Raw genomic sequence first — 21,501 nt, forward strand, 5'->3', positions numbered from 1 at the left:
TATTTCCCTACCCGCAGAGGTTCGCTCGCTCGCTCTCGACAGTAAGCACATACTTGCACCCACGTAAATCATCCTGGAATCCCACTACAGGAGAGACACTCATGAGCTCATCCTCACTAGTGTCTCTTGGGTAACTCTGAGTCTGGAATACCTGATTTACATATAAATTCACAAAAATCTAAGCACCCCAAAGCCTTGGATGCTCATGTACATCTCACAGAAATAATTTGGAAAGTCACTGCACAATAAGAAGCTATGTCCTTAAAGTATTGATGGAGCAGTTTTCTTTATGGTCCAAATACATTGTTTCTCACTAGACTACAAGACTAAAACTCCATTATGAAAAATACACCTGTTTTTCTTGCTTTTTTTAAAGTCGTTATCATACTTCCCAGCATATAGTCAATAAATTTACTGAATAAATAGTTGTCTGATGTTTATCCCAATCAGAAGCAGAATAAGTCTTGTAAGCTAGAAGCCAGCAAAGCAGCAGAAATATCTAAGGTGAAACAATGCATCTATGAGACTTACCACAAAGGTGATATTTAAAGCATCTTATCACTGTCAAGTCATTGTAAACTAAGGTTGATGACATACTGAGTTGATGACATAGAGTATTAACATAAAATCATATGGGTTACATACACAGTCAACTTGAGGCCAGTGTAGGACACAGAGATGCTGTCTCAGGGGAGGGCAATGAAAGCATAACTTTTCACCTCTAATTTTGCTTAACTCTGACAAAAGGACTATAAGGCATAAGATACACACATAAGGTCTATAATGAAATAATGAAAACCTGCCCAAGAAGAGTGAATTCAAGTCTTCTACCCCAATTTCAATTATTTCCCATTAGTTGGAGATTTTGCCAGTCTATCCTTCTGTAGATATGAAAAGAATCATTAAAAACTGGAACACCATGGTCTGACATATACAAATATATCTTCAGTCCCATCTAAGCTCTCTCCTCATTGAGAAGCAAACTGAACAGGGAAGGGTTCACCAGTGAACCCAAGGTAAGACTCAGGTCTTCATTAACACAACCACTATGTGCTAAGAAAGCAAGGCACTCTCTTAAAAGCTCTAGCAATTACCAAAATAAAATAGACATGGAAATTAGGATTAACATAGGAGCTACAATAACAGGGGAAAGAAGCAGAACTAGATCTGCATGAGTGAGCAGTCCCGGCCATCATCCTGAGGGTGACAGAAGGCTTGCAGCTGAGGATCTACCACGGTGGTCACCTACTTTTCTGTTTGAAAGTCTCCAAATTTTGTAAAAGAAAGAAGGCTGAATACATCTTTAAGTCCAGCAAATGAGAGACAAAGGCAGGTGGATCTCTTGAGTTTGAGGCCAACCTGGTCTATATAGTGAGGTACATACAGGACAACTGGAGCTATCAAGTGAGATGCTGCCTCAATAAAATAAAAACAAAAATAAAAATAAAAGACAAACAGAAAAACGGTGTCTCTGATCCAAGCAAGGGCAGCACATTAAGCGACATCATCACCTCGTGGTTAGATCAGACCTGCCAATGCTCTGCTTGAGGGAACGACAAGGATGTGACCAGACAAGACAGCAGCTATGTAATAAGAGGCAGCTAACAAGGCCAAATATGATATATTATACCTAAGTCAAACATTCAGAGCAGAAGGATGAGAAATCTGAGAGCACAGTATATCTGAAAACACCACAACAAAAGGCCTAACATTTGTTTTGTATAGTATATCTCAGACACTGCTATATTTTAAATTTCATAAATTTAAAATAGGTATTATTCATTATTCAAGGCATACTACAAAGCAAACCCCTGCCACAAATAGATGTTAGAATAGTATCAACTCATTACAGATATTCATCCAAATATTAAAAAGAAAAAATCCAAATAACAATAAAATGAAAAAAAATCCTAAAACTCCATAAAACCAACAAAACCCTTTCATTCTGGTTCTGGCTCTACTTGTGAAGATGATCCATGCTTCCTGCATGATGTGAAGTTACAACTTTCCAACAGGACTACTGTGTACTGACTCTGTAAGAATTGTTCGCATTAACTGGTACTGACTGAACCTTCAGGAAAAGACTGCTCACTACACACACACCAGCAGGTGCATATTTACTACTAAAATCCACAGGAAATATGAAAAAACAAAAATTATTGTTCTAAATTCACATCTATTTAATAACTGAATTAACAGGATGCTAAAATGTCAATTCCAAAATCTAATGTAATATGAGATCAATGACCTGAAAAATGAGAAATCCAGGAAACAAGAGTCTAGCAGGGAAAAGATCTGGTAAGGGAAAAACCCAGTCAGTCAAACTCAACAGGAAGCCTCAAAAGGCAGAAGAGTCGCAGTATATAAGACAGCTAGGGCAGAGTTACCCCAAGGTGGCATCTTGAAAACCAATCACAACCACAATATTCAAGACACTGAAACTCAAGTAGCCATGAGTACTGAAGATGAAGAAAGTCAAGATAATTCAGTAAAATTATCATTCAAAACTCCTCAAATTTAGGGAGAGAAACATACATCCAACAACTACATACAAGCAGCAGTTATACTCCAACAGAGGAAACCAGGAAAGAACTTCTCTTTGTCATATTGCAGTTAAAAACTGCAAGACAAAACACACACACATACACATACACACACACACACACACACACACAGAGAGAGAGAGAGAGAAAGAGAGAGAGAGAGAGAGAGAGAGAGAGAGAGAGAGAGAGAGAGAGAGAGAGAGAGCGCGCAATTAAAGGTAAGTTTAAAGGGCTGGAGAGATGGGTCAGCAGTTTATAACACTTGTTACTCTTGCAGAGGACCTGGGTTAGACTCCCAGGACCATAAGGTGGCTCACAACCATCTGTAATTCCACTTCCAAGGAATCTGACCCCCCATCTTCTGGCCTCTGTAAGCACCAGGCATGTAGGCAAAACACCCAATATACATAAAATACAAAAAACAAAACAAAACAAAAAAGAAAACCTTTAAGAAATTGTATTTTTCATACCTTGACTTCTTTTATCTTTTCTTTTATGTATGTCGAAAGACAAAACAAAAATAAACAAAACCACCGCAACAGTTGTTTATAGCATGCTCTTATACAAATCACTTAAAAGAGTCTGAAGGTCTCTCATCAATTTGGAGTTACAGTTAACACATTTTACCTACAGTAAATCATTAAGACATTGTGATCAAACACATGATAACTCTCCCATTTCCAGAAAACTGAGTGGTCTTTGAAAATGAAGGCTGTTCTGACTTGCTCAACTAACCATGGAGTAGGCTTGTGGAGTAGGCTTGTCGACACCTGGTCTTAGAGTCAGAAGAAGAAAAGCTCCCTCCCTCCACACTGCAATGGCAGGCCTCTTAAAAGACAGGCACTGAGGGATGATTCAGTAAAGCTGCCTGCCCCCCAAACCTGAGGAACTAGGTCTACCCACAGGGTGACCTCTGACCTCCACACCTACACCAAGGCAAGTGCATCCACAAACATGTAGAAACATACACAAATAAATGTAATAAAAACATTTTTTAAAAAGCAGCAAGAGGATTTGAAAACATCATAGCACTTGGAAGGCAGAGACAAGACCATGATTGGGAAGCCAACCTGGGCTACACAGTGAAACTCTGTTTCGAAAGGCAAAAGTAAATAGAGGAAATCAAAACAACTAGAATCTCTTCCAGCAGACCTTATAATCCATTTGAATACCCTGAAATCTTCAAAGATCTGGCGGTTCCTCAGAAAACTGGGCATGACACTTCCTGAGGACCCTGTTATACTACTCCTGGGCATATATCCAGAGGATTCTTCAGCATGCAATAAGGACACATGCTCCACTATGTTCATAGCAGCCCTATTTGTAGTAGCCAGAAGCTGGAAAGAACCCAGGTGTCCTTCAACGGAGGAATGGATACAAAAAATGTGGCATATTTACACAATGGAATACTATTCAGCCATTAGAAACAATGAATTCATGAAATTCTTAGACAAATGGATGGAGCTGGAGAACATCATACTAAGTGAGGTAACCCAGTCTCAAAAGATCAATCATGGTATGCACTCACTGATAAGTGGATATTAGCCTAGAAACTTTGAATACCCAAGATTAATTGATGTCCAAAAAGAATGGAGGAGTGGCCCCTGGTTCTGGAAAGACTCAGTGCAAGAGTATAGGGGAATTCCAGAACAGGGAAGCGGGAAGGGGTAGATGGAAGAATAGGGGGACGGAAGAGGGCTTATGGGACTTGCAGGGAGTGGGGACCCAGAAAAGGGGAAATCATTTGAAATGTAAATAAAAATATATCAATAAAAAAAATTAAAAAAAGAATATGTCAAAATATAAAACAGTTAAAGTCCTTTAGTGTTATCAACTATATGACACATTTTCTAGCCAGTTCTCCAAGTTGCTCTACAGTAAATTGTCTTAACTAAGCTCTTCCACCAACACCTATTTATCAATGACATCGATACTTACTTAACAGTATTCTGCAGGTTTACAAGCCTGAGGACAGTCCAGGCTAGAGGGCAAATTCAAGGCCAGCCTGGTGATAAAGCAACATCACATGGAAGGAGGCAGGCAGTTTTTAAACACATGGTCATCAAATAAGATTTAAACATACCTCAATTTAACCACTGCAAGTTTCTGGAATGAATTTGCCAGGACACACACAATGCGAGAAAGGAACTGCACACTGCCCTCTAAGTGGACACTGTTGGCAAATGTAACAAAGCAGCAGCCACCACTACCAACCAAGGACAGAGTATGAGAGCTAGAGAGAAGCTGCCACCTCAGGATAAGCGCGGGACTGAGGGCTGCTCAGAAGTACAACATTTACATGACGCAAGACCCTTGGTTCAAGCCCAGTATCACAAAGGAAGGGTATTGATTTCTGTTACGCTATTAAAATGTTTTCTAATAATAAGATACAAACTCAGAACAGAAGTATGAAAAATGAAAATAAAATCCCCATGATACCAACATTATAAAGTGGGAACTCCGTAGTGCATTCCTGATTAATCTGCAAACTGAAAGCTATACTTACAAAAGTCCCTCTTAAACTGCTAACATAGCTCCAAAGAATTCTGCGGGTTTCACAGAGGAGCAGGACTCTCTCCAGGGTGGAAATTCTCATGAACTGGTCACAGTCCCCTCACTGCCCTTGCAGAAGACATGGACTGGTTTTTACTCCCCCAAACACCCATTTTTCTTCTAAACACCCAGTGTTTGTTTTTAACATTATTACTAAAGTTATAATACCTTTACAATAAAAAACACTCACAAGTATGTAATTCCTAAGACCATTTTGGTGCTCTATTTAAATGAACAAAAAAAAAAATCATATTTCAGATATTTTAGTTTATCACATGATTTGACTAAAGACAACCTAAGTTGCTTTCAAGATTGCTGGATGCCAGCTCGTGGAACCTTCATGCTGGTAGGCTATTTAAACATATATATATATATATACATATGTATGTATATATATCCTATCTCAACAAATTCTATTATCTTTAAATTTTCCCCTATTAAGGGAAAAAAAATCACCAATGATTGGCTTTTCTTTGTTAAAAATAAAGATTCTATATTTCACTCTAAACACTGGCATCATGAAAGGCATGCTACCAACATGCCTTACTGTAAACCAGTCTACTGTAGTTATACATGTTATAAGCAGAATAAAACTCAACACACAAAAATAATAAAAACATAATTCTTTCTTCATGTTTCCCAGGAGAATATCTCCAATATAGCATATGATCATAATCTTCTATACTATTTTAGGCATTTTTACAGTAACATGTATAACCCTTTACCGGGTAATTAAGTACACAACTCCATCATGATTTTACATTAACCCATCATGACCTGAGTCCCCAAACATTCCAACAATCAGTTCTCGCTGCCCTGCTGCCCAGCCCCTGAAACAATCTGCTTTAATCTTATTAAATTAGCCTGTTTCAGCTAATACCCATAAATAGTTGTATGACTTGCTGTGTACTCATTACTACGTTCACGATTCCTAGTACTGCACTTTTCTTTTCTTTCTTTCTTTTCTTTCTTTCTCTCTTTCCTTCTTGTATGTTTAAAGTTGCTTTTAAAGGTTTTTCTTGGGGGGGGGGTGTGCTGTAGGTATGAGTGTTTTGCTTGCATGTATGCCTGTGCACCTTGTGAATGACTGGTGTTCAGAGACCAGAGGAGGGTGTCAGATGTTCTGGAACTGGAGTGGCAGACCACTATGAGGTGCCATGTAGGTGCTGGGAGACAAATCTGGGTCTGCAAAAGCAACAAGTGCACATACCTGCTAAGTCATTTCTCCAGCCACTCCTCCCTTCGTTACGGCCAAATAATATTCCACTGTAGTAACATTCATCAACTGCTGGGTATTTTGCGTTGTCTCTACCTTTTGGCTATTACAACTTGTGCTACTGTGACTATCTTTCCTTTGAACACCAATTTTTAATTCTTTGGGATATTTGAAAGAAGAATTTGGCCTATAAGGGCATCTTATTTTTATGTATGTGATCTATTACTGGAGGTCATGCAAACCTATGGAGGCCAGAATTGACGCAGGGTTCCTTTCTTCAATCCTTCCTACCTTATATATCAAGACAGGACCTCACCTGGGACCAGAGCTTGCAGATTTAGCTATTCTAGCTTGCAGCTTGCTTTAGGGAATTCCTTCCCTGGCTCCAAGCATTGGGATTACAGGCAGTGCACCGAACTTGCCCATGCACTCATGGGATCCCAATTTCAGTCCTCCAGCTTACACAAGTGCTTTATCTTCTGAGCCATCTCTCCAACCCCCAAGGGCAAGTTTAGCATGTTACACTAGTTATTTGTTTCTTTTCTTCCCTACAAACAACAGGACACCTGACCCAGGGGATCCAATCTACTACATAATCAGTAAATACCACATTCCCCACACTGTAAACAGAGGGCTAATGTTGATGGTCCTGCGCTGCTAATGGTGCAGTACTATAACCATAGCAAACGTAATACAAATCAGCAGCACAGCAAATGAAACCCCAGTACAGTGGATGGAAGTTGAGAAGAATAAAGAAACTTGAATACAGAGAAAAAACAGAGAACGAGGCGTGAGGGCACATACTGTCTTCATTACTGACAGGAGAGGCACAACTGGACAGTATTTCCTAAGGTTGCCTAGTCAAGACTGTCTACTGCTCTTTACTCCACCTTTTGGACTCATGCATGCTATATACCTGTATTGAAGTATCATTCTAAATTCTCATTATTCAATTATCATATACAAAAGAATTAAAACAAGCCAACCTCTTTAAAACATGTTAATTTTAAAAAGTATGTATGTGCTCTATATGCATGCCAGGTACCCATGGAAACTGGAAGCAAGCTAGGAATCCACTGGGACTGGACTTGCAGGTGGTTGAGAGCCACCTGACATGGGTCCTGGGAACCAAATCTGGATCCTCTGCAAATGCAGCACGTGCTCTTTACTGCTCCAGCCCAAGTTTTGTTTTTTTTTAAAAGTGTGTGTGTGGACATGTGCCTGATGAGGTCAAAGATATGAGAATATTCTGGAATGAGAATTACAATAGTGTGCCTCCCAATGTGAATGCTGAGAACTGAACTTGGGTCCTTATCAATAGCAATATGTACTTAAACACTGCTGTCTTTCCTGAGCCTTTCAAACTCCTTTTTTTTCTGAAAATAGTTCTGAGTGGGTTTCTAGTTCTTGCCACTAACAATGTAATAAAGTGTGCTTCAATTGTCTTAATTTCATTTTCCTTGCTGTTTTTAAAGTTTGAAGGTGCTGCTTACTAAGGGGAGGGAGTATGGACGGAGTGGAAGGTGTTCTTTCAAAGTAGGGTCTGACTATCTAGGCGGTCTGGCCTAGAACTCACTTCCAAGTGCAGGATCACAGGTGCACAAAGCCATACCTGGAGCCAATCACTGAAGTACACTTCATACAGGTTCAAAGAACTTGAATCTGTATTTTCAATCATATTTATACAGCTACTTATACCCTAAACCTGGGGTTCTTGTGGGAACAGAACTTAAAGGGCCTGTCAAACTGTTCCTACTGCTTTTCTAAATGTGCAAAAAAAAACAAGAAAAAAACAAACAACAGAATAAACCCAAAAGAAAACAAAAACAAAAAACCCAGCTTTCTCTAAAAAGAGGAAGCAAGTGTCACTGATGTCTTCTGTAGACAGTCATCATACCAGTTGGATCAATTGTTGTTTCCGCACTCTGGAGTTTTAACTCACTTGCTCTCTGCACACTCACTGAAATGTCTTCTATTCTGGTATTGCAGCTGCAAGCTTTCATGTAACAGAAACAAGGTGTATGTAGGGTGTGGGTGCAGACTGTACCCACGTGAACGGAGCCAGAGACCCACAGCAACTGTCTCCCTCCTTCTCCAGTCACCTTATTTTTTGAGTCAATATTTCTCACTGAAGGATCACTGATTGGATACATCAGATGTCTAGCCAACTCCTAAGATCCACCCTTCCAGAGCCAGTGTTAGAAGACAAACCATTTCCCTTTTTCCAAGTCCTTCAGCCCTGAACCAGATGCATACCATTCACACTATTTCAAAAGCTTACATGCAAAACTCAAGACTGTAAAAATTATATATAACATTTTGACAATAAAAACTTTATCTCAAAACACACCAACTCTGTAGGTTTTTTATTCCCAATTTTTATACCCCAATTATAAAAATATTAGTTTGACGGCCCATTCTTAACTACACAACTCCACCAATACCTTCTCCTTATATGTAAGTTTAATAAACTGTGAGTGATTTATACGCTCACTCACTTTCTTGTTAAAACTTAAAATCAAGGTAGTTTTTACATAAGTCTGGCAGCTGAGACTCCAGCTCAGTGGTAGATCCTTGTCTCTCTCATGCATAAAAACCTAAGGTTAATTTTCAGTACCAAAAAAATAAAGACTATTACCAGAAGTATGCTAATTTTTCTAACACTTTTAAGACAGGTTATGGCCTTAGAAATTCTCCTATGCTGAAGCACATGGTTCTCAAAAAGCTTGTGGTCTATTATATATAATTACAGCAGTCATCACTCACTACACTATAGCACAGTGATGGATCAGTCTTGAGAAGAGAAAGACTTCTCAGAGAATAGGATCTTAACTATGAGGGGCTCCCCTTGTTGACAGGGGACAATAACCAGGGAAATGAGAGTCAGACAGACCAGAGCAGATAGGGCGGTGAGTACACAGGAAGACAACCCTCAGGCAAGCCATCATTTCCACATCGTAACACAATGTCAGCAGCTACGAAGTTCAGCTGGAGAAGTTAGGGAATTACAAAACTCACAGAGAGAGGGAAAAGAACATTAAGAGTACTTACAGTTTTAAGTCGAGCTGCACTCACAGCTAACTGTGAGCACATGGGACCACTTGGTTGTATACTTAGTAAAGGTGTGCCACACACACCTTTAACCCCAGCACCCGGAGGCAGGCAGGCAGGCAGTCTAAGGCCAGCTTGGGCTACAGAGTAAATTCCAGGACAGCCAGAACCACACAGAGAGAGAAACCCAGTCTCTGAAACCATAACCCCCCACCCCCATTTGCCCTGCCCCAAAAACAAATTTTGGGAATTCGGCTGGAGAGATAATTTTAAGCATTTGCCACCAAACCTGACCCTGTGGAAGAACAAACAGCACCTCTAAGTTGTCCTCTGACCTCTCCAGGCTGCTGCCCCTTCTCCCCCACTAAACAGTTAAAAAACAAAACAACAACAACAACAAAAAAAACCAGTAAATTCCATTTAATTGGGCTAGCACATAAGAGTAAGGGACAGATAGTAAAGGGAAGTGTTTTAAATGAGCAGATATTACCTAAAGCATGCGCTTCATCAAAGGAAAAGGTTAGTTTGGGACTTGTACCCCAGAAAGCAAGAAACCATTTCAGACGCCCCAGAGAAGAGCTGACACTGACTCCTGTTCACAGAGCTCAACCCATATCTGGTAGAGGAGCTGAAAGCAGGTGCCTTTTTTCTCGACACTTCCAAGTTGACTGGAAGATGCTAAAAATGACTGGGAAGCAGGAATAAACTCATTCTCATACATGGTCTGCTCCGTTTTCTGGGCAACAATGGAAATAGTCTTGAGTAATAGAACAGTCCGAGCTCAGGCTTCTCACTTAAATCCACTACTAAATAGGTAACATATTTCTAAGGCACAGCAGCTAATGGAACCCCAGAGAAGGATGAAAAGAAAACAGCTAGTAATTGAGACTGAGGTGAAAACAAAACCAAGTGAAATGCAAAGAGAAAAGTACGTTCAGAGGACAATAACCTGGCTACAGTTGTACACGCGATGTATAGCTCTCATGATGTCTGCTTGGCTTCCCACCAGGATGGAGACAGGCCTGCTGTCTGGTACTGTCAACCACACTGCCTTTGTAAGGAACCTAATTTGAGTCTACACTCGAATTAAATTAAATTAAGAATTAAAGAATGCAAACCTTACCTAGCTGTGACTTTGAAACTGTGAACTGCATGCTCTGCCTGCCGCCTCGGCTCCTCACATGCCTGCCTGTTGAGTGTCGAGTGCACTTAGCTCCTCCAGGAGAGCCTGGGGACATGGGTAGTCCGTGTTCTCAACAGCAGTTAACTGTACTTCAAACCAAGAGGCAGAAGCATAATATCCCCAACACAGACAGTTGATGGATGTAACAATTTTCTTAATCTGACCTTTATATAATGTATACGTTTTTTGAGTATCACAATAAATTTGTAAAATGTGCAATCATGTGTTAACCAGAAGGAAAAAGACACTTCATTTTAACTATAATCAGTTTGACTATCGCATTTCATACCCTTGTACCAATAAACTATGACCATGAAACTTTCCTTCTAAGAATATATGCTATGTACTTTACGAATCTGGTAGTATATACAACAGATCAAAAGAAGAACAATTATGTAGGAAATGTAAAAAAGAGCAAAATAAAAGGTAAATCAAAAAATTCTAACTTAAATGGCAAAAGGTATTAGAGAAAACAACTGTAAGATATCCCAGTTAATTCTTTAAAAATGTTACTTTCCAACACAGGGTCTCACTATGTAGCTCTGCCCGTTCTGGAACTATGTAGGCTGACCGCAAACTCGAGATCTGCCCGCTCTGCCTCCCAAGGGCTGGCGTCAAGGGCAAGCACCACTACACCCACTAGTTAACTGCATTAAACAGAAGGCTGGGGCTGGAGAGCCGGGTCATGGGCACAAGCTGCTCTCTTAGCGGCTCTGAGTGTGGCCCCTAGCTCCCACATGGCAGCTCCACACTGTCTCTAACTCTGGATTCAGGGGATCTTGATATCCTCTGACTATCTCCAGCAGCACTGGACATACATGAGCAAAGATATATATAAAGTATCCATATACATAAAAAGATAATAAAGGCCATTTATTAGAAATTAGGGTAAGCAAAGGAGCACATTCCCATGCCTTTTTCAACATAGTACACAGTAGACATAGTCTAGCAAAAATCCTAGCAATAAGAAAAACAAGCAAAAATCCAGAGGTATCACACAATCTCTCAGCATTACTTTTTCAAACCTAGTACAGTTTTTTGTCTTCTTGTATGTCACTTATTCTTTCTGAACTTCGTGAACAGAACAGCCAAGTCTACATACACAAAGAAACCCTTTCTCAAATAAAATAAAATAAAATTTAAAAAAAGGATGGAGAAAAAAAAGGAAAAGATCAAATGAAAGAGGGGAAGAGGGAGGGATGAAGTAATCACAATACAACACGAGGCTAAAGAGATGGCTCCTCAGCTAAAAGCACTCGATGCTCTTGCAAAGGAAGCTGGCTCACAAACAAACATGCAGGTCAAATACTCATACATAAAGTAAATTTAGTATCTAAAACTTTAAAAACAAAATTAAGCCACATGAAGGGCTGGAAAGATGCCTCAGCAATTAAGAACACTCTTTGCTCTTGCAGAAGACCCGAGTTAAGTTTCTAGAACCCACATCAGCAATCTTACAATAGCTTATCAACATAATAAACTCATTCAGCTCACACAAACTGATAGATCTGCAAAATCAGATGCATCTATTTACAGCCATGGCAGAATAACTGACACTAACTCTTGAGATGAAGAAGGAGTAACTTTTTTCAGACCCTGGTAACAGACAATGCAAAACAGAGATGTATGCAAGAGGACAAACCAATGAGGAAAGTCCCTACTAGGAAGAACTACCAGTTTATTAAACAAAAAAGTGTTCTTCCTCCTCCACTGCTGGTGGGGTTGCAAATTGGTACAACCACTTTGGAAATCAGTCTGGCGGTTCCTCAGAAAGCTGGGCACCTTACTTCCAGAAGATCCTGCTATACCACTCCTGGGCATATACCCGGAAGATTCCCCAGCATGTAATAAGGATACATGCTCTACTATGTTCATAGCAGCCCTATTTATAATTGCCAGAAGCTGGAAAGAACCCAGGTATCCCTCAACAGAAGAGTGGATGCAAAAAATGTGGTATATCTACACAATGGAGTACTATTCAGCCATTAGAAATAATGAATTCATGAAATTCTTAGGCAAATGGATGAAGCTGGAGAACATCATACTAAGTGAGGTAACCCAGACTCAAAAGATGAATCATGGTATGCACTCACTAATAAGTGGATATTAACCTAGAAAACTGGAATACCAAAAACATAATCCACACATCAAATGAGGTACAAGAAGAACAGAGGAGTGGCCCCTGGTTCTGGAAAGACTCAGTGAAGCAGTATAGAGCAAAACCAGAACAGGGAAGTGGGAAGGGTTGGATGGGAAAACAGGGGGAGGGAAGGGGGCTGATGGGACTTTCGGGGAGTGGGGGTCTAGAAAAGGGGAAATCATTTGAAATGTAAATAAAAAATTTATTGAATAAAAAAAAATTCAAAAAAAAAAAGTGCTCTTCTCATCAGAGACTCAGAAAACAGCTTGGGAAGCCGAGGAGTGAGAATATGTAGGACACCAAAGAGGAAGAACTCATAGGAAAAAAAAAAAACCTAGCTGGGCAGTGGTGGTGCACGCCTTTAATCCCAGCACTTGGGAGGCAGAGGCAGGTGGATTTCTGAGTTTGAGGCCAGCCTGGTCTATAGAGTGAGTTCCAGGTCAGCCAGGGCTACACAGAGAAACCCTGTCTCAAAACAAAACAAAACAAAACAAAACAAAAAAGGAAGAAAGAAAAAAAAACCTAAATGTACATGGAGCCTCTAGATGGAAACAAAGCTACACAAACCTAACAGGAGATTCTACAGACCAAGCAAATAACTACCATGGTGCTATACACAAAACAATTAAGTGTTCAGAAAACAAAAATTACACATTTTCCAACCAGCCAAAATAAAGAATTCTTTACAGAAGGCAGGGCTTGGAAAAACAATCCACGGCTGTAATGGTTACACCCAAACGTCAGTGCCTTAGCCTCCCGTCCTGCCGTACGTTATCTGTTTATATGGCCACTCATTTGGATTCTTTCTAGAGCCAACAGCATCCTTTGGGTATAACAGCACTACAGTCAAGGACTGTTTCTCCAAGTCCTGCCTTCTATAAAGAATTCTTTACCAATGTGTACTAAAAAAAGGATCTATGTGTAGGCATCCTTTACACTGACCAAGAAGGGAAACTCAACAAAAATGAAAGAAAATACTAAGCCACAGCATTGTCAAAAGAACACAGGTAGAAGCAAAAGCTACTATGAAAGTCAGGGTCATCCAACATGAAAAATTAGACCTATTATGATACTGGTATCACGAGTATCACTCTACCACCTCTGCAAGGGATAAGCATAAATCAACAATGTTAAGACTATATTCATGTGCTTAAGACAAGTACAAAGAATCATTTAAAATCATCTTACATTTTTTGAAAATTTCAGATTTTTGGCAACAGGGCTGGAGCTGTCAAGAACACCAGCTGCTACTTCCAGGGTTTTTAGTACTCTGGGGTACAGGGTTCTCAGCACCTACATGGTGGCTCAGAACCATCTGAAACTCCAGTACAAAGGGACCAGCCGTCCTCTCCTGGCCTCCACAGGTACCAGGCTGCACCCATGTGGTACACAGGCATATGTGCAGGCAAAACATCATATATATAATAAAATAGTATTTTTAAGTTGGTAACAATTCATTACATGTTTTGATTAGTCAATGACTTACTCCCTGACAACAGTTATACTTAAGACAGCTTTTGCTCCTCTCATTAATCTACGCAATGCCTGGGATCTACACAATCAACATGTGTATGGTTGATTCTACAGCTCTTTCCATGAGCTGACAAGCACCAAGCATGCGCTTCCCACTGCATTCTCAACACTCAGAATATTCTACTTAAATTAACCAAATCCTCCATTTGAAGCCATTTGTTCTTCACACACATACTATGATTATATTCTTTAAACAACAAAAACATGAAAGTAATTAAGTTAACCAGGGATGGTACTTACTTATCTAAGGTGATGATCCTGACAGATAAAACATGGTCTGTAACTATAGACAGATTTAAATAAACAAACAAATGACAAACCAAAGATCTGCTCTACAAGGTTTTAAGCATAAAAACCTAAGTCATCATTGCATAAAGTAATTAGGCATGGCTCAGACTACCAATTAGAAGACAGAAGACTGGGTCCACTGGTAGATGACACTCTTGTAACCTCAGAGAGGAAAAAAGGAGGATGGTCAGAAGTTCAAGGTACCCTTCAGCAACATCACAAGCTGGAGGCCAGCCTGGGCTAAAAGAGACCCTGTCTCAAGAAAGTAAAAACAAAACAAAAAGTCCCTACTTTTAAAAAAGGCCAAGGCATAAGCCCATTTCTACCATTAACTCCTGATGCCTTTTATGTTTGCAGCAGTAGAGTATGAAGAATGAAAGCTGTGGTTTCAGACACATTTCCAAAGTGTGCTATCACTGCGACCTCTGACCCTGGTGATGAGCCTCTGTAGTGCTGCCTGTGTAATTAAAAGTTCCCTTTGTGTGGTTACCTCTTGAAATGGCAAAGCGGTACTAAATATGAAGGCCCAGGGCTTAAAATCCTCATCTGACTCTGAGATCAAGAACCTTAACCGCTTCTCAGGAGGAGTAGCCAGTTAGACAAGTGATCTCAGGCAGCCAGGCCAGCAACTTTTCACAAAGTGTTGCCTTGGACCCTCTTCGCCAAACCTGAGAGCATCTACTAAGATAGCTATGAACAAGAATCTCACAAAGAGAGCATTCTTTCTAGTCCCCTTACTCAGTGAGCAAGTGTAGTTAATTCTCTATAAAAAGTACACTGTGAGCCACAGCTACGCACCCCAAATACTCACTCATTTCTCTGTGCCGTCGCCTAACTTGTGATGAACCAGGCCTAAAGCTAGGACTCTAAAATAGCATCTTATTGTGATACTCTTTTATTAAACAGATGGATAAAAGGACAAGGTGAAGGCTGCCAATTAAATCATTTTTGTTAGTTTAGAGGAAAGTTTCAACTAGCACAGGTAGAGTCAGAGCCTCCCAACTTAACAGCATTATGGCAACCACAGCATTTCTACTAAAACTTTGAGATGGGGTTTGTAGATATGTATTTGTGCACCATGGCACCTGACTATACTAACCTACTTTAACTGGCATCGGGAAATACGACTTGCTTCCTTCTGGAAGAGTATTCATAAAATACTGTAGACAATGCTAAATTTCCAGTTTTAAAGGCAACAAGCTAGACTTTTCTAGCATACTACTGTGTACAATCCACCAATACCACTTTCAAAGTATTTTACATTTCCCTAACACTTGAAAGCACTAGACAATTATAAGAACACTATTTTTAAACAAACACTTGATTTATTTTTTAGTTTTGTTTTTTAAAAGCCAATCACCTCTGACATGGATAAAAAACATGAAATAGTAACATGGAGAAAAAGGAACTTTATTAAAGAATTTACATCCAACATGATCAAGTACTGTTTTTTTGAAATTACTTGGAACCAAGATGCTAAGTATGATAATCCCTTCCCATCTCAGAAGAGCAGTGGTTGAACACTTGCCTAACATGTGTACACTCTTGGTTTGCTCCCTAGTAATGCAAGCAGAAAACAAAAATAACTAAAACCCAGAAGCACCATTTTCAAAGACTCAGGATAAAGCAAAAGGTAAGGGGAGCAAAACTAGTGATTTCTTTCACCCAGACGCTCCATGATGTATCAGAATTGAGCACTGTCTTAACAGCAAACAGCATCCCAAACTCCACAGGGCTCCATGCCCCACACTGTTCTCAACCACTGATGGCCATGGAATTACAAACACTACCTGGGTAGTTATTTTATGGGAGTACTGTTTTTCACGATGAGAGTTCATTTTTAAAAGTAACAAGAGTATGAATTACTGTTTTCCAGAATCAATAGCCAGTGTAAACTTTGTCCATAACAAAGACAACAGAAATCAAAGGGAAATAAACTGAAATATCATTTCCTAGAACAAGGGCGACTCAGAAGCTGAACATGGCCTCACACTTGCTAGACTCTCAGTTAAGAAGAAATAAATTCTAAAGAAATTCATATTTGTTTATACTGGAGCTGGCCACGATCACAAAAGCTCGAAGTCCCTCATTCTTAGGAAGCTAAAGCACTAGATCACTTGCATTCACAATTCTACACCAACCTGGACGACACAAGACACTCCCATTCCAACACTAAGAAAGCAAGATATCATACTTTTTGAGGTTTTAGTTATTCTTCTAATACATACATCTTCCTTGTTCCTGCAAATAAAAACTTTTTTAAAAAAAAGATTATATATAAATGGAAAACATTTATTTTTGCTGATCTGTTTGGGTTTACTGGGTTTTTCTTATGTGACCCAGGCCACCCTCCTGCCTTCGCCTCTTACGCTGGGACACTGTTGGTTTGGCACTGTGCACCAGTTCATCTTACTCCTCCCTGAAATTTTTCCTTTTATGCAATTATGTTTTTCTGTCTCAACCTGGTCTCAAGTATATTACACTCACAGCCTAAGAACTGTAAAACATTCAGGGAAAATTCTTTCTTAAAACACAGTATTAAAATACAATTTTAAAAGAACACAGAAAAAAACCTTTTTCCCCCAAAAAGGAGACATATGCTAGAAGTCCACAGAACTGCCAGATTAAAGTCCTGATCCATCTAATAAATGTAGCAAGAAGATCATGTCCCACAGCCCTGATATGGTACTTCATCAGACATTGGTTGCAAAAAACTTTAGAAATATTCCTCAAATCTAACTGTTTTGTACAACCAATATAATCTGACTTTGTGATAGTAGCTGAAAAGCTGACCTACAAGAGGAATTAATTTACATTTGTCATTGTTATTCATTAAAATAAGTTTTGATGAGCCAGGTAGTAGTGGTACACACCTTTAATCCCAGTACTCAGGAGGTAGAGGTAGATTTCTGAGTTCAAGGCTAGCCTGGACTATAGAATGAGTTCCAGAACAGCCAAGGCTACACAGAGAAACCCTGTCTTGAAAAAACAAAATAAAACAAAACAACAAAAAGAGTTTTGATGAACACATTTTAGTTCCTTTGTGAATTATTTAAACAGTTAACTCTGATTCATTTGTGTTACTCTCCAGAATACTTTAAAGTGAGCAAAGTTGTGGACAATTTTGGACACATTATTTGCAAAAAGAACTTTTGTAATAAGGGCTTGGGAAAAATAGTATTAACTAGAGTTATGTCAAGAATTACTATCACAATGTCAACAGCACTATCTATTTCTCTAAACTGCAAAGATGATGGATCAAGAACATTCTTAAACCAAAAAATTTAGCTGGGCAATGGTGGCACATACCTTTAATCCCAGCACTTGGGAGGCAGAGGCAGGCAGACTTCTGAGTTCAAGGCCAGCCTGGTCTACAGAGTGAGTTCCAGGACAACCAGGGCTATACAGAGAAACCCTGTCTTCAAACAAACAAGCAAGCAAACTTTGATGGGGAATTAAGTGTAAACCATTTCTAGTCTGCTAGGTTCCCAGTGGCTGGCTGACAGCTCCATGCTCACCATTCATTTGACCCGTACTGGAAAGGCAGACCTTCCGGCACTCTACAAGTGTGTGCCAGAGTGGGCTGCGATGACTCAGCATGAAAACACTGGTGTGTCACCACTCCCACTCACACTGACCTCACTGAGACACCAGCCACGCCTTTCTTAGTCCTTTCATTAATCTTTTCTCATTTAGACACGTGGGACACCAGCACTAGAAGATTTCAGCTACCAGAGACGAGTAATGAAGTTCAACACCAAAAGGTCAAGTCTCTTAGTTTGAGTTAAGAAATGTATGTTCAATCTAAACTTACTGCTAAAGTGTTAACTTCATCTGTAATAAAAGCATTAAGTACAGACATTTATTAATGAATACTGAAACCCTGGGAAGTGATAAGCAAAGCAGAACTCATGGTTACCATAGTTACACATACTCTTTGTTGTGTTTCAGTGCCACATGATCTGATTCAAAGTAATAAACATCAGGGTCATCCTCTTCCTCTTCCGCAGTGTGCTGACTGGCACTCTCTTTGGCAGATGGCAAATGTCCAATATTCATTCTGGCTTCTGAGGGTGGCTTACTTAGTACTTCACTTCCATAGTTTTCAGAGTCACAACATAGAACCTTTGCATCTTGAGAAATTTCGACAGGATTTCTGGGAGACTCACTTACATTATCACTAACAGTTGTGTTTGTTTCATTGGGACTGAGATTATTCTCCTCAAATTGTCCATTTTCTCTGTAAGGAGATGTGTTTTTAGTGGGACTACCTCTGGTCAGGGCCGCCCTTCGAGGTGAGGTTCTCAGGGTGTATCGATGTTCTTGAGGTTCTGATAAAGATGTCATCTGAGCTGAAACACAGTCTAGGATAGAGGATAGTTCTGGCTCTCCAGAGACTGGCATGCATTCAGAACCCGCGTCCAGAGGGTTACTGCTGTTCTCATTACACTGCTCTTTGGAGGCACTGCTATCTCCCACCACATCTACTTCTTCCTCAGAATCTCTTAAGGATGACTGAATTTCAGAAACAAGGCCTGAAGCTGACTCAGCAGTCAACTGATTACGTCGTTCCACAGGCTGGCAGGCAGTTACTAGTTTGTGGTCCTCCAACTTGACCTGCACATCTGACTTTGTGCAAGGCACGAAATGGTCTATACAACTGTCTTCCTTCCTACTCCCACAGAACACTGAAGTCTGGGTTTCCGAATCCCCATCTCCAACTACTGATTCTTCCTGTAGCACACAGGAACCAGGGTTATTTTGTTTAGTGTTCCCGTCAGGCTGACAGTCATCACAGTTTATAACAGCTGAGTCACTGTCATCAACACCATTGACAGTCAAATAGCCTGTGATTTCTTCTACTACTGCAGCATTAAGTGGCCCTTCCTCACTGACATTCACCTTTTTAACTTCCCTTTTCTCACAATCATCCAATATAAGACATCGACAAGCTCGTTTAGCCCCTTGAAAGTCTGCATCATGGTCCACTACTGTCCTCCTGTGTTCTACTGGCTCCTTGTCTGATTTTACAGGTGAATCTTCTTCTGAACTGTTTGTGGCTTCGGCTCTAAGACAGCGTTTAATGTTCTTTAAGACTGGCAGTGCTGGCTCTGTCTGCCTTCTCTCACAACTCTCTAGGGCCTGTCTTTCTAGGTCATCCTTTTCCGAAGAAGAAAGTCTTCTTTTCCTAGGGCTTACCCACGATTCTCGAGCACTCTGCTGTTTTACATCAGAAGTTCTTCCGTTATTATTTCCTTTCTGAATTGGCACAGGCTCTGGTCTCTTCTTTGGTGATCTTGATCGTACTTGAGAATGAGAAGAGATTTCTTCTGGGTGAGCAATGCTACGATTCCTTAAAGTTCTACCACAAAAAGATTCATCCAAGCCGTTTAACCCCACTGTTGATCTTGTAACACGAGTAGATCGGGAAGCAGCCATACTATGGCAAGTCCCTACCATACGGTCATCATGATCCACTCATTGGGAAACCTTCAAAAATGTAAACAAAATAATGAGAAAAAGGTAATAGTTAATATATCTAAAACAAAAGCATAAAGTTGTAACTTTTTATCCAAGAATAGCCATTATCAATAAATAATGGGACAAAGGTTATTTTATTAAGGTTTCCAATAATGATGTTAGTAACAGCTAACAAATACCATTTAGTATGTTCTGGGACTCCATGTGTATGTTTAACACACCTTTACTCCCTGAAGTCTCACAACTCAGATAGGTCTATTGTACCTAAGTTACACTTGAGGAGACTGAGGCAGTCTACTGATGGACATAGAGCCAGCTCAGACAGAACTCTGAAGACCATGTTCTCTGCCTCTCAGAACAGTGCAAAGTACCCACAAGTGATCAAACGAAACGTAACTGTTTCATTTTGGCTATTAGAGTAATACTCTTGAAGTTACAGAACAGCTATTTACAGAAGCTGTTCAAATCAATCTTAAGGTTTCTACTAAAATGATTTCTTTCAGGTTAATTAAGTGTCTTAATAATAAGGAGCCAGTAAGAGGTAGAATATTGCTATGGAATTTTCAGAAATGGGGAATATTATTTCGCATATAAAGCATTCGTGTGTATTTTTACACATACATGCACATACCCTTTCTTTCTTTAAACTTCTGTGTGTAGTGCAAGATAGCTTTAACTCATTGGGAGATAAATGGGTTTTCTAGTAAGGACGCTTAACTTTCTAAGAGAGAACTAAGAAACCTGTTGGAATAAGTCCTCATCCATCCACCTGGGTAAACTCTGAAAGAGCTAATGATATTTTCCAGGACTTCCATGGTATCAAGAAGAACAAAAGCACCATTAATATTCCAAGTCTCTATCCCCTACCCATTTGGTTTTCTTAGATATTTTGCCACTTCACTGCTTAATTTCAAGTGGGGTACAGAATGGTTAAATACCAATAATGGCTGTAATATAACTTCACCATGCCCCTCACATAGAATCCTTCTAATGGCACTAAATCTGCTCCACATGCAAATCAAGTACATTCCCTTCTAGGCCTCAACTACAATTACCTAACACTGGAGGCGATGGAACTACAGATGACCACAGTAACAACGTTACACAAGAACCCACTAAGGAAAAGCACTTCCCTGTTTCTACTGCTGTCCTGTTGACAATGAGTTAAGCAATTACTCTGTGAAATATGTTAAGTTGGTTGAATTTAGCTTCATTTCAAAGCAGGGCATACTTTAAAATCTGTAACTACAGTATATGTACTTGTTCTAGAGAATCTCATGGAAATCAAGTTAACAGTAAGTATGGTACATACCATCAGGAAAGAGTACCTCACATGAACTTCACTATCTGAATACTCACAGTAGGAATGTGACTAATTTATCTTTCTAACATCTCTCATCAAGAGGAGAGTCCTACTTTACTCACAGGTAATATATACTAATAGTCCCATCAATTTCCACTTTCAATTACAATAAATGTAAATTAAGTTTCAAAAGTGTTAAAAGAATGCAAA

The 21,501-nt window shown here is 39.7% G+C and overlaps 1 protein-coding gene across 19 annotated transcripts in view; it reads right to left on the bottom strand.

Moving 5' to 3' along the window:
- Positions 1-21,501, bottom strand: part of Zzz3 (zinc finger ZZ-type containing 3) — a 64,585-nt gene that overhangs the window by 19,028 nt on the left and 24,056 nt on the right. For all 19 annotated transcript variants that reach the window (XM_052178917.1, XM_052178905.1, XM_052178916.1 and 16 more), the window contains exon 4: positions 18,442-19,997. In XM_052178917.1, coding sequence (XP_052034877.1) covers positions 18,442-19,967 — 1,526 coding nt within the window. In that variant the 5' untranslated portion in view covers positions 19,968-19,997. The remainder of the gene's footprint in view (positions 1-18,441; positions 19,998-21,501) is intronic.

The sequence above is a fragment of the Apodemus sylvaticus genome, chromosome 4 (assembly GCF_947179515.1).
Source record: "Apodemus sylvaticus chromosome 4, mApoSyl1.1, whole genome shotgun sequence".
NCBI classification, from domain to species: Eukaryota; Metazoa; Chordata; class Mammalia; order Rodentia; family Muridae; genus Apodemus; species Apodemus sylvaticus.